At 34.3% G+C, this 14,823-nt stretch overlaps 1 protein-coding gene across 1 annotated transcript; it reads right to left on the reverse strand.

The window, feature by feature from the left end:
- Positions 1-299: 299 nt before the first annotated feature.
- On the reverse strand, positions 300-9,363 carry LOC140822492 (4-alpha-glucanotransferase DPE2-like). The gene is made up of 22 exons (XM_073183259.1): positions 8,588-9,363; positions 8,147-8,264; positions 7,994-8,049; positions 7,763-7,893; positions 7,540-7,663; positions 7,260-7,456; positions 6,985-7,063; positions 6,865-6,903; positions 6,558-6,677; positions 6,358-6,459; positions 6,134-6,217; positions 5,782-6,024; positions 5,537-5,662; positions 5,106-5,180; positions 4,724-4,795; positions 3,972-4,088; positions 3,646-3,743; positions 2,668-2,827; positions 2,461-2,559; positions 1,408-1,605; positions 804-897; positions 300-683 (listed from the first exon to the last, which is right to left on the reverse strand). The coding sequence occupies exons 1-22, from the start codon at positions 8,939-8,941 to the stop codon at positions 442-444; spliced, it is 2,928 nt and encodes a 975-aa protein (XP_073039360.1). The 5' UTR covers positions 8,942-9,363; the 3' UTR covers positions 300-441.
- Between the last annotated feature and the right edge of the window lie 5,460 nt (positions 9,364-14,823).

The raw sequence follows: 14,823 nt of genomic DNA on the forward strand, positions 1-14,823 counted from the left end.
CGATTCTCCAACGAAAATGCCTTAGCTTGGCTTTCAAGAATACAGAGGTATTTTGATTTTTACAACACTCTTAATCCACAACGTCTATTGATTTCTTTGTTTCACCCGATGGAGCCACGAAAATTTATTGATCTTTACATATTTTTCCCAGGCATGCATTAAGCAAGCCATGTAATATTAAACTTCTCAAATATCTTTCTTCAGCGAGTTGGTTATATTTTGCCAGAATCCACACCACAAGAATTCTCAATCAAGCAGATGGAGAGCTTTGGTCAAACTTCTGATGATGTTAGTAACTAAACAAGAAAAACTGATGAATTATATATGCATCTGCAAATTTGACAGAACGCGTTTTTATTAACTTGGAAATTCGGAAAATGCTAAATAAACACGAAGAGCGATCAATTAACAGAAAATTCAGCCATCTCGATAGTTCTTCATTCATGGAACTGTCACCGCTTCGGTAATCGGAATTTCATTATTCACTCGACTATCAAACTGGGTTTCTTCTTTCCCAGTTTCTGCAATCTTCTGCAATGTATCTAGATGTGTAGTTGATTTTTCGAGATGTGATTCATCATCCTCCAACGGAGGGCACGATCTTCCGCTTCCTTGGACAAGATTTTTAATGGAGGCTATATGTTCTTTATCCTTCAGCAAGGATTCTAACGTAACGTGAACTCCTGAAAAAATGAAACATCTTGATAATGATGAGAGCTGCTTTCAGTGTGAAAAAACAGGGAGAGTCTCAGGAGAGAGAGAGAGAGAGAGAGAGAGAGAGAGAGAGAGAGAATGAAATATACGGTATCGCCAGTAGTGTTTTGGGTTCGTCGGGTCGTTTATTGTTTCCTCTACGGCTGGCCGTGTCATATATTCTTCTTTCAGTGCTAGCAAATCCTGCAAAAGTTTGAAACTAATGTTTGTCTGCGAAGAATCAAAGAATGCCAAATGGGCTCCAGTTATATATTTCGAGCATTTCGGATATTTCGAGCTTTGGAACCTTGATTCTCAAACCTTTCTATCCGAACAGTAATTTGCATAGCTTGCGAAAAAGTTCGAAGATTTCAAGCTGAACTCGAGCCGAAAAGTTAAAAAATTTCGAGTTTCGAATCGAGCTTATCGAACTTAAATTTTTCCTAATATTCGATTCGGTTCGATTCGTTTACGCCCTTCGTAAGCATGCAATTAAACTCTTTTTAAGTTGGACACGTTTGATCACTATTTCGTTTTAGGCAGCAAACCATAATCGGTTAAGTGATGCCTTGTAAGAAAATATCGATTTTTAGGACATGTACCCACCGAATCCGGTCTTCACAAGGTAATGTGTCAGCATGCTTCGCAGATGTGTAATCTGTTTCGAAATATAATATTTAGAAATGCATACCTAAAATATATTGATTGATATACCTGAAGTGGGAAAATTGACCACATTGATGGCGCTTCGACATGCTGCCTCAATATGAAATATGCGACATCAGGAGTGCATTCATCGGGTGGTACCGTGTCGGTGCCTATAAAGGTCTTGAAAAATCTGAGTCGCCTTTCTTGATCTTCTTCCCACCAAGCACGGAGGGTGGAACAGTCGTGACACGATGGGGCGCACACCTGATACAGAGTTTAAAACTTACTAATCGGGACAATGAAAGATGTCAACACAAATTTGTATGGTTTTAGGTATAATATTTTACTGCCTATTTTATCCTTACAAAGATCGAAACTTACACTAGTGCATATGAGAGAACATAATAAAGGTGAAGAAACGACAATTTCTGCTTCCAAACTTGGCCTAAAACGTTTTAAAAATACAAAATAGGGCAACCAAGACCAAATGCACCGTAGATAACGAATCAAACACCTCAACTGTCAATAATGCCTAACTTGACGTGCCCGAGCTGTCCTGAGATATATGCACCGTAAATCACGAATCAAACATCTGTCAACTGTCAATAATGCCTACGTTGACATGCCCAAGCTGTCCTGGGGATAAATCCGTCCTCCCAAGGGCAGATTCTCACCCATGGACTGAGGAAATCAGAAATAAGCTAGAGGAATAACTTAGCACACAAACCTAAACAGGTATGCTCATTAGACAGGTCACTGAAAACAAATGGTGGACTGGTAGGGGAGTCATCCCTCCCTATTAAATGTTGCTACAAATGTTCAAGATTTAATTTTTTGCTCATAAGAGAAACTCGTGGCGCTGCTATCGGCTGCAACAAGATTCTTCTCATTAGATTTGAGTGTAAATACAACAAATGGCATTCACGCCAGACAATTTGTTATTGAGAACAAAGAAAAGTGATTTAAAAAAGGGATGTTTACCGAAATCTAGTTGCTGACCACACTATGGTAATTTTTATAACATAACGTAAAAATTCAGAAGACTGAAACTCAAAGAGGAATTTGCTAAAATATATCTTGGAAAATGTGCAAAGAAAAAAAAATATTGAAGACAATTACCGTCATATAACTGTACTGAGAAGGAATACCAAACTCGAGACCAGGCTCATTGGGCATACGTTGAATGCGTAATCCGATTAAACCAAGTTCTTGCATCACCTGCATCAAAGTTGTCCAAACACAACTTTTCAATTAATCATAACTTACGACAAGAAAAAGGTGTCCGATTTTTAGTATGAATTTCTTTGAAGCTGATATAAAATTGACCGGATGAACACAAGAAGGAATCATCCCAAGGTCTTCTCCACAAGCCAGCATATCTGATGAGCTCAAGAGAACTGGCAACGTCTTCAGAGCATTCTGACGCCAGAGAGTTTCTTGACGATGGAAATAATAATCGTAATATAGTCTTCTCAGTACATTTTTGCTGCATCATTAGATAACCACAAGGCGTAAGATATGCTAAAATGTGAAGCAAAAGCCCAAATCAGACGAAGGATTGAAGATGAAAAATGGTTATTCATACCACATCACTACTAGGGATTTAAACGAACCAATCTGTTCGCGAGCTAATCAGAGCTCGGCTCGATAAAAAGCTCGTTTGAGTTTGTTTGTTAATCATATCAAGCCAAGCTCAAGCTCGATTTCGAGCTTGATAATTTAATCAAAAAAAGCTCAAACATAAGGATATTTGGCTCGTGAGCTTGCAAACATGTTCGTTAATAGGCTCGCGAGCTCGAGCTCGGCTTGTTTAGGTGGCTCGTAAGCTCGAGTTTGGCTCATTTGTTGAGTTGACGAGTAAAAATATTAGTGCTGGTAAAATTTACACTTTTAAGTGTGATTTAAAATTAGTTCGTAGATATATTTAATATTTACCAAGCTCTACTCAAGCTCAATTGTATGTTTTAATAGCTCGAAAATGAGTCAAGCTTGTTAAACATTATAAACGAGCTATTAATGAATCAAGCTCGAACCCGGTTTGATCAACATGATAAACGAGCTTTTAACGAGCCAAACTCGTGCTTTTCACGAGCTTAATAATTTCAAGACAATTTGAACTCGAGCCGGATGATAAAAGCTTGAATCGAGCTCGAGCTTCTATTAATTTTAAACGAACCAAGCTCAAGCCTGATACTGTTTGGTTTGGTTTGGATTGTTTGCATCCCTAATCATCAATGTACGTTATTCAGTTTCACAACAAAAATGAGTTCACATGTTACTGGAATAATATGATGTAGAAGGTACCTGTGCTCATCTAAATCATTGAAGCTAGATGTGTCCTCAAGGTTGAAGCGTGGGTAAAAATTTTTTGAATCTTCTGGATCTCTAATGAGGACAATATTCTATCTCAAGGAAAAATAAACATGAATTAGAACAAAAATGTTCTTGAGTGCGACATATACGATAGTAATCTTAACTTTCTGAATATCATGTAAAAGGAAATTCGGAGTATCTGAGATGAGAAGTAAACAAAGTCTTGCATGTCTTGGAACTAATTAATTATTTTGTGTCATCACCACGGATTACAAAAACTAAATAATTTCTTTTATATTTTTCTCGGTTACACTTGCCTGCAAAAGATCAAAGAGGTTTCGTCGCAGTTTTTCCTCACTTTCCAACATGGAGATTTCTACGCAGGACAGCAGCTTAGATGCAACTTTCTTCTCAGTATTGCATTCTTCTTTGAACTAAAATGATCACAGATAGGAAACTTTAATAAGTTGACAGACCAAAAACACCCAAATTTCCCCTTTTTTCTCTTGTTTTGATTACTAGTTTGATCCTGCTAACGTAATACAAAAGAAAATTAATACTTCCCGCCACGAGAAAAAAGCATTTCCATATGACGCTGAAATTTCTCTATCAAGAGCAAAGATGAACTTTTTAATTCGCACATTACTAAAATAGTTAAAGATCATGGCTAAATTAACCAATCTCCATAACTTCAACTTTTTGGCAGGCAAAAAAAATTATATAGAACAAAAGTTGAAAATCAAAATATTGATATTTTTACGAGAAACAGCTTGGTCGGCGAATCAAAACTAGATATACACTGTATATGGCAATACATGGAACATCAAAATAAAATTTTCGTATTGGACATCTAACCACAAAGAAAAGTAGTGTGGCAAAAAGATAAATATATATATATATATATGCATATATATATTTCCTTAGCTAAGTAATGATGGCATTTCCTATACGAATGCCACATATATTAGTTTTAATAAGCATAGCTAAAAAAAAGTTTATTTATCTGAAAACAGTAACATAACATCAGAAATTAACAAATAACATATATTTCTTTCCCAATATTTATTACCTCAAAATGGTCTTTTTGATATTCATTTAGAAAGTTGGAAGCAATCACAGCCCAGGAAGCACCAAACTTCTCCTGAAATATTTAGCGCCAAATAAATATAAGGTTAAATGAGAAGGCCATAATAAGAGAGTGTAGATAATTTGGTATATGTAAATATTAAGAAATAAGGATATTGTGCTATTTTGTGTTATTTTCTTTCCTAATATTAAGAATAGATAATCTTGTATAAAACAACTTTTTTGTATCTCAATTATTCATTCAAGAAAATAATAAAAATCACAGTAGAGTTTCATTTGCCTCTATGTCATGTACTTTCTTGAGTCTGCACACGCTGAGGCAAGGAAACCCAAAAAGGAAGAAATGGTAATGACAAACTCGGCACCTGTAACAGTTTTTGCCTAACATATGGTTGGCTTAAACGATTGAAGTCCCATATCCCTTCCCGCTCAAGTTCTTCCTGAGAAAAAGTAGCAAATCACAAATGGTGCATACGAACACAAGTGCTTGAACGAGAAAATTCAGACTTCGCTTAAAAAGCAATTTATTGCATAGTGTTTTCTAAGCATTTTTTTCTTTGAAAAAAAGGGGGAAAATATTTATACTTGGATATAATAAGCAAAACTATAAATTTAAATTTTTAAACAGCAGTCAAATAAACCACATTTCCTAAATTCTTGATTTAATCTTATTAAAATATTTTTAAAAAATAATTTCAACTGATTGTTTTTTTTTAAAAGCACCTCCGTCCAAACACACATTTAAGTAAAGTCCACATTAAACATGAAACAAGAACAAGGGAAACAAGGCACCTACCTGGCTTAAAGCAATAGATGGTCGGAATTTTCCACAGAGGCCAGTCATTGCATGATCCGGAAGCTCCCAGATTCTAAAGAATCCTAATATATGGTCAATCCTGTATGCTGTAAAGTACTTCGCCATCTGTGAAAACACGACATAGCTTGCTACTTGAAAATGATATGACATCGATGAAGGACATAAAAACTTTACACAGAGAAACCAAAAAAGAGGCAAAGTAACAAAATAGTTTCATCAGGAACCTGAGTTAAACGACCCCGCCACCATGCATAATTGTCCTTAGACATTTCTTCCCAGTTATACGTGGGGAAACCCCAGTTCTGCCCGTTTTTATCAAAATAGTCGGGAGGCGCCCCTGTCGAGGTGTTCATACGAAATAGATTTGGATACACCCAGGTATCCACACTATTCCGGTCAACTCCAATAGGGAGATCTCCTTTTAATACAACTCCTTTCTTTCTCGCATACTCAGAAGATTCAGACAACTGCTCTTTAGTGAAAATAAACGTGATTAAAGTGTGTTTCCAGTTTTACCAAGAAATACAGATCAAAGGGAAACTGTCACAGACTCACAAGGTAAAATTCATAACTTACCTGCTTATGTAAATGAAACTGGATATAGTAGTGGAAAGAAATTATATCATAGCACCAGCTGTCTTTCTGAATAAGTTTCTCGAGCTGAAAAATACAGATGTGATTGATAATGAAGGATGTTAAAGAAAAGACAAGTTTCGAACTTGGGATGAAGTTTCTTAGCCCATTTTTATTAATAGCTCAGGAACGAGAGCGAGGGGAAAACAAATTCAATTATCAGTCACCTTATCCTTTGAAAAAAGAGAAAAACGACCCCACTGGCTATGATCTGATGTCTCAAAGAAGTCTCGTAGGAAACAGAAGGTTGCGTATGGTTTTAACCAATCCTGAGATAAAAACAAATATATTACCAGCGACATTAAAGAGGTCTTGAATTACAATACAGTAAACTCAAAAAGTCAGTCGAATTCCAAGATAATGTGACCTGATTTTCAGAAAAGAAGTTCTGGTATGCAGTTGAACTAAATGTGATTTCTCTCTCCTGAGAATATATTTTCTTGGCAATAGAAAGCTTTGCAGCCATTGTAGCCTCATAGTCCACATGCTGCCAAAAAGAAAAACCACAACTCGGTTATCCATCGAAGAATTAGAAAAATATATATTTTAAACAGTGATTGACATTGCTCTGCCAGAGAGATGTGAAACAATACAGATGCATTTTCAGCACATCAAGCGGAGTTTTCAACAAGAAAGAGAGCAGAAAAACATTTCATTGATTAAAAAGTAAATACCTTTCCATCAAGCTGTTCTCCGGCCAGCTGAAAATCATGCTGAAAAGAGAGACAGACAGTGTAAGAATAAGGACCTTAAACCATGTCTTTTACACCACCATCAAGTGAAGAAAACCACACCTTGACATCCACAGAAATATTTTCGGTGAGAGCCTGGACTCTCAGATATAAAGGATGCAAAGCAAATACTGATAGAGAGCTGCATGTCACATGAAAGTGAACTTATTATCAACAAGTAAGCCTATAGCCATTTTTTTCCATGAATGTACTTAAAATCATGTCTGTATAATCCATTTAAAAATTGAAGGCATTCTTTAGCAAATTTTCTTATTTAACAGTAGAAACAAGATTTGAAATAATTACGTTAATCCACTTGAATATTGTTATTCATTTACCTGTAAGGATATGAATCCCACCACATTCCATGTACAGACGTATCATTGATGGGTAACAGCTGAACCAAGTGAAAACCTGATTCGACCGCCCAGTCAACTAGTAATTTCAAATCGAGAAACTCTCCAACTCCCAAATCAGCCTCAGATCTGACAGAGAACATAGGGATGGCAACACCAGCACCTCTCCAAGGCACTTCCTGACAACAAAAACCGGCATCTTAATATCGAGAAAGAGAGAAACAATTGAATAAATAGAGAATTATTATCTTAAATGTCTTACTCGCATAAAGCCATCTGATAAAACAATGTACTTTGGTGGACTAGTTGAGAAATCAACAAAGAGCTCCCTATTCGAGTCAATTTCTAAACCAAAGTTTCTAGATTTGCCATATTTACAATATTTGTATGTAAACAATTGTTAAGGAAAGATACAGCTACTTAATCAAATATTTGCACAGCATGTGAGTCATAATGCCAACAGAAAGGCACCTAAACCTAAAGGATATAGTACAGGAAAGTCATCCTTATGCACTAGTGACTCAGCTTGCCAAACTGATTCACCGGCATAATTGAGTTTAAGTCCATCTTGAATCTTCCATTTCCCCAGCTTTAACGAACTACCAATCACATAAATCTGCAAAAAATAATTAAAGAAACATTAGTGAGTCAAACTTAAAAGAAAAAACAAATTCCTTCTGATGAATTGCTCAGCCTGCTTGCATGAGAGATCATACCTCTGTGCCTTTCTCAATTTTCGGGCAGCAAATTCTGAATTGCACAATGACCATATCTGTTAATCACATTCATTTGCAAAAAAAATAAGCCTCCAGGTGTCAGCGTGATGGTGTTTAAAAACAGTTATATTTGATCATTATCACGAGAATCACCTTCCCGAGTTGATAGGTTCTCAATTTCCCCATGGGGTCTCTCAACTTCTGGATTCCAACTTCTACGAAAAATGACATCTTTAAATGCACTTTTCAAAGGGATATCATCAGAACCAGTCTGCTTTTATCGCCCAACAAAAATACCAGCTTCAGATTAAGAATCAGAAAAATGTGCAGCCAATAACAAATCAGATATTCAGCGATTCAATGTCACCACAGCTCATTGGATCAAAATGAGCAGAGAAATCAAAAGAATCCTATCTGGACGAGCACTCAGTTTGAAGAAAATGGAATTATGTGTAGTAAGAGAGTGAAACATAACATAATTAGCCAAAATAGATCAAGCAGGTATGCATGCACAAGAAACACAGGCGAGCAAAAGTATAAAATCCTGTTACATGTTCATGTTGCGAAAGGAAAAGACCAACAAAAAAAAAGCACCTGCCAAAGATCATGAAGCTCTACCAACTCCCCATTCTGAATACCATTCGGCAAGAGCAGTTTTCTTTTCTTTCCAGCCTCCCATCTCAAAACGTTCCTCTCATCATCCACCACGTAATAGCTGTACTCACATGCAAACCTGGTCGAAACAGAAAGATAGCCAGACCATATAAGCTCATCCCCTTGGTGAGAAGGGCTTAACAAAAGACCTTTCTTCACGCTCCACGAGCCAAGTTCAGGTTCAGAACCACAAACCAGAAGATGCTGGCCCCAGTGAGTATAATAGGGTATTCGAAACCTCAGAGTCACCGAATTCGATTTCTTGCTCCCATGAAACAACCCCGGGTTCACCATTTTTTACGAAGCGTTGAACCGAGAAAGAGTTAGGATTATTCACACTCTGGTAAAGTACATTGGCAATAATAAGATTCAATATCAAATGACATCTTCAATAGAATCACGACATAAAGTTAAAAGAAAACCCATCTTTTGCCACCTAAAGCCATTCTACTGCAGTCGTAAATGGCTATCTTTCGCACCAGCAAACATGCATAATCTTCAACGAAAGAAAGGAAAAAATAAATAAATACTAACACTAACCACTAAAATCTTGGAATCTCCAACAAAGGAATAAATAAAAGAAGGAACGTAAACCGGATTAAAAAGGCTCAGAGATTCGCATTTCTCAGAACCTACAAAGTCGAACTTTAAGCAAGAAGAACTCGAGAGAAAATGTGGGAAGGGGAACCCACAAAAATCAACCAAAACAACCAAAAAAATTCACAATTGCTCCCATCAAATAGCAATAAAAACGTACTCAAACACTAATTACATCGAAGTACATAGAAAACAAAACTACAACTAACAGTTCCAACAAGTTAATTAGCCTTCACAATTTTCAAGACTGTACCTTTCATCGCAAAACTCCAATCCAATGAAATTGCTTAAGAAATCACAAAATGGGTCTTTCTATTTCTTACTTTAAAGTGAAAGTGGGTTATAAATGATCCCTTAAATGAATCACGACACACAGAAAAAGTGGGAGATATTTTGGCTCGTGAATCAATTGAATGCGATGCTCATCCGCCTACGTACGCTTGCGAGTATACGGTGAAATCTCTCTCCATCGCACGTTCTACAATTTTATATTAATGAAAAAGAGAAAATTATATCTTTTTTTATTTTATTTCAAGAAATGCACGTGTTGTGCAAAGGTCTAATGTATGGCGCAATCATTTCAATATTTTATGCTTCAAATTATGTGTTTTTAATTATATATACATATATATTAAATAAATATTTAAATAAAATTAATAGATTTGTAAAAGAATATTAAATTTTTTATTCCATTTGATTGAAATTTCCGTTTTTCGATAAAAACAATTTTGATTTTCATTTAAATTGTTTTCTTTTTAATATCGTTTTTGCCTTTTGCAATTTGATAACGATAATTTTGTAAAAAAATTATGTTATAGTCTTTTAAGTGTCTTATATTGAATAAATAAGTTTCCGTTTGGGTGTTTGGATGCGTGTTATAAATGAAAGTTTGATCGATATTTATGAGTTTGATTTAGGAATGGCAATAGGTCGGAACGGGGGCGGATTTGTCATCTCCATCTCCATTCAGAATTTCATTCTCACCCTCATCCACTCCTATCATTTTCGGGTTCGGAGAATCTCCATATCTGAAATTTCGGGATCAACTTCCCATCCCCGCCCTCATCCCCGTTTAAAAAATATTAATATGACAAGACGATAACATATTCGGAGATTTTCTCAGACCAAAATTTATTATTATCTATTATTATTAGAGATAATATTAATATTAAGATCAATATCAATATTAATAATAATATTATTATTAATATTTTTAAAAATAATTTTATTATTATATTATTAATACTAATAATACTATTATTTTATTATTGATATTATTTTCGGGGCGAGTTCGGAGATTTCGGAAATGGAGATAATAATCACATACCCGTCCCGAACTAAATCGGAGATTTAAAAAAATCTCCGAACCCAAACCCAACCCCGAAAAATCGGGGATCCACATCCCCGTTTCGGGTTTTCCCCGTGGACCCTAAACTCGTGGGAAACGTTGTCATCCATAGTTTGATATCTTTATTAGTGTTTTCTTGAGCCATTTTTTCGTAAAGGTTTTCAAGTGTGGTTTACCTTAGGTTTATAAACTACTGCATTACGCGAGATTTATCCAATATGCTCCAAAAAATAATGATGGCAGGTTCTTCTATGATCATAAAAAAAGTATAAATACAATACCATGATTTAAACAATTTATGCAAATACAATTGAACGGATGTTTGTGATATATTTCCGCATGAAGATGTCAGCACCTCAGCATGTGCCTAGGAAATGAGACCTTATCTCGTTAATATGTGTGTGAAAAAGATTACAGGTGATATATTTTAAATAATAACGTAACTTTAAAAAAATTAAGAAAATATAAATCGATATTGTACCGAAAATTTCGATATACTTAATATATCAAAATATGTGCCTAGGAAATGAGACCTTATCTCATTGGTATCTATCCACGAACAAGACTAGAAGTGGTATATATTATATTATATCATATCCAAATATTACGATATAAAAAAATATATATCTGAAAATTTCCTATACCTAACATCAAAGCATGTACCTAGAAATTGAGACTAAATGAGACCTTATCTCATTGGCATGTGTTCATGAACAATACTAGAGGTGATATGTTGTATTGTATCGTATCGAGAAATTATAGTATAAGAAAATATATATCAGTATATATCGAAATTTTCGGTACATATAACTAGGATATCGATTATATCGAAATTTTTTGATATACCGAGATTTTGGTTTGATATTGGTATTTATATTTTATACCAAAAAAATCTTATATATTTTTTTAATTTATTACTTTATTATTTTAAAGTATTATATATTTTAAAATTTTATATATCGTTTCGAAGATATATCGAAATTTTTCAATTTCATACCATTACCACGAAAATTTTGGTATCGTTATCATACCAAAATATTTGATATACGATAACTTCGTTAGACCGAAAATTCAATATTTTTTCCCATCCAACAAGGCAAAATACTTTGAACTAAATTGGAAAATTATTTTCATAGTTTTAAACATAAAGACATATTGTAAAATCCAAGATTTTTGCATAATCGTGATAATATTTTTGTAATTTAATAGTACTAGGATTTGCGCAATCTTCGGGTATCTATCTCATTAAATAAGATGTAAGATTTGCAAGATTATCTAAAGTTGGGTAGATAATTTTATCGTGTATAATATTTTGAGCTCAATATTTAAGATAATATTGTGCATATATTTTCGAACTTATGAGCAGGTAAAGATCTAAGATTTGAGATGATATTGAGATATCGGGATAAAGATCAAGCAAAGGATAATACGATCCCCAGATTTCGAATTCAAGGATATATTTATTGTTTAATTTCGAAATATACAATGGATGAAGATTTAAATATCTAAATATTATCCAAGATCATGGATAAAAGATTGAGAATTATCCTAGATTTAAGTTTGATTCGAAAATTTCAAACGAGATGATAATATACGATCAGGTTAGCAGCCTCACCCCTATAAATAGGAGAAGCTCTCATTCATAATTGACACCTCATTTACACATCAAATTTTCGATTTTTTGCCCTCATATTTTCGAAATTCCTCTCCAAATTCTACACGAGATAAAATTCGGTCCAACTTCAAAAATTCATTTCTCTAGCTCGGTTTGTCGGAATCCGATCTGCACCGTTCAGAATATGCTTCAATTTATTTCAAATAACATATCCAATATTCGATCAATTCCAACGGTTAGTTTTTCTTTTATAGTGTTCGCAAGAAAACTGCTCATATTCTAGGCGAGAACAGCATACCTAGGATTTTTCATCCATAAACAAGATAAAAAGGCTTCCAAACCCAATCTCCACCGTTCATAATTTATTTGACATAATTTTGAAAGTACTGTAAATGTTTAAGACGGATCCAACGGTTCATTAAGGCGCAAGAAGTTTTACAAGGTGGCTGATTTTCTGGTAGATGTGAAGCTGCGTTTTCGAGGTGTCGGTTGCATGATTCTTCTATACTTTTCGAATTTTTCATGTTTTCTTCCAGGTTTAAGATAAGTGAGTTGTTTTAAATGTTTAAATTTTTGGTCTATGCATTTTGGGTTTTTTTATATTCGGTCGAGTGCAAATTCTTCTTCTATCCCTTCTAGTTATGATTTTTGCATGAGTTGTGTTTTGACACTGTGAAGATTCAACTCGATAGGAGGGAATCTCAACCAAGATATGACCCTTACGTGGTGGGGATGTAACCGCTATATGGGCTCGCCCCCTTAGAGAAGTAAAAATTAGGGACTGATATAAGTAAACCATTGAAAGTAGAGGAATCTCAGTGTTTGGTCGACGTTATGCATGTGGTTTAGGTCATGTTAAGAAAGGTGTGTGTTTTGAATTTCTTGCATGTTGTTTGATGTGCTCGAACAGCCCCCACTTGCTGAGTATTTCTCAAAATACTCACCCCTTACTCTACATTCCCAGATAAATCAGAAAAATAAATAGAAAAGTAGAATCAGACACCAGTTGTTGGGCTGGTAGTGGACACATGAAGAATTTTAATTAAGAATATGATCTTGTGAGTTTTTAATTCAAGTTGTAAACGCTTCCGCAGATTTTTATCATTTGCAGAGTTAGTATTGTAAAGACGATTCTATTTTTATGGTATTTATGATATAAACTGGTTTTTTGTTTATATTGTACTACGAGTCTTGTTGTTTAGCAATTACGTGATTGTTGAATAACGTCAGTGTCGACTAACCCCGGTCTCGGGGCATGCCATTTAAGTAGTTACAGAGCCGCCAAGTTCAAAATCCAGTTGGAGAAAATTTTACCCAAAAAAATCGTCCAGATTTTTTGCAAAGAGTCGATCCAGTCTCCTTCAGAACGACCCAACGAGTAATATTCACAATTTTGTGAGGCATGGTTCGTAAACGCGAAATTCCTTCATCTAGACCTCCAAAATCGCGTTTTTGTCGTTTTAGGAAAGTTTTGTATATCCTATAACTTTCTGAAGGAAATTCCAAATTCGATTCTGTTAGTTGTTCTAAACGCCTCTCGACATATGTTTTAAATCCATATGTTTTTATCTAAACTTTCCATTTTTGAAAAATTTCTCTAAAAATCTCGTTCAACATGTTTCTTGTAGTGCTTATCGAATTTTTATGGAATTGGATTAAGGAAACAATTAGTATTGACATATATTGTTGGGATTATATCTATCTGAGTTAAGTTGACTTGAGCTTCTGACTTAAGATGAAATATTTGATTTGAGGATAATACATTTTTTGTGGAAAAAAAAACTAGTATGTAAAAACCTGAGATAAGAGTTATAATAAGTTTTGAATATTCCAATATAGAAGTTGATTTTTGGGCAATAATTAGATATGTAAACATTAATTTAGGTTCTTAAGAATGCTAAGCGTTAACTTTAAATATGTATGATTTTGGAATATCTTGTTTAAAATGAAGTTTGAGGACAATATCTTAATGTTAATAAATTTATATTATTTTGGGATAACTAGCAGATTACGACCTTATGTGAATAAAATAAGTTACGAGATGTTTGATCTTGAGGAAAATACAACATAATAAGTTTTGAAATTTGTTACTAAGAATGATTCAAGAAGAAAGACAATCAATAAAAATAGTTTGTGTTGAAGCTCTATAAGATCATTGTTGTTGAAAGTAAGATTTTGCACAAGAATTAATTGATGATTAATTTCATTCGTACAAAGTTAAATAAGATTTTATTTTATGACGACTAAGTTATAATTTTTGGGATTTAAATCAATAGGCTATAGATTGATATTGAGTTAAGTTCCAAGATTTTATATAAGTTTTAAGTTTGGTAATCGTGATAATTTCAAGATATAATAAATCATCATCTATTTGCATATATTCAGTGCCGACTTGATTCAAAGCACTTTGGTAAATTTCGACGTCATCATATGAATGAATTGGTTATCTAATAATAGTGCAATAGCAGATTGCCAGAGTAAGAATTTCAAACTCCAAACCGTGAACCAAGAAGAAATCAGGTATCATGGTAATGCCAAGAGACGAAAATTCATTTCCTTCTACTTCTCAGACTTGGAAAACTATAAAATCGGGCAAAGAAGTTTACCTAAAAATGG

This window comes from Primulina eburnea, unplaced genomic scaffold, assembly GCF_022965805.1.
Source record: "Primulina eburnea isolate SZY01 unplaced genomic scaffold, ASM2296580v1 ctg87_ERROPOS800000+, whole genome shotgun sequence".
Classification (NCBI taxonomy): domain Eukaryota; kingdom Viridiplantae; phylum Streptophyta; class Magnoliopsida; order Lamiales; family Gesneriaceae; genus Primulina; species Primulina eburnea.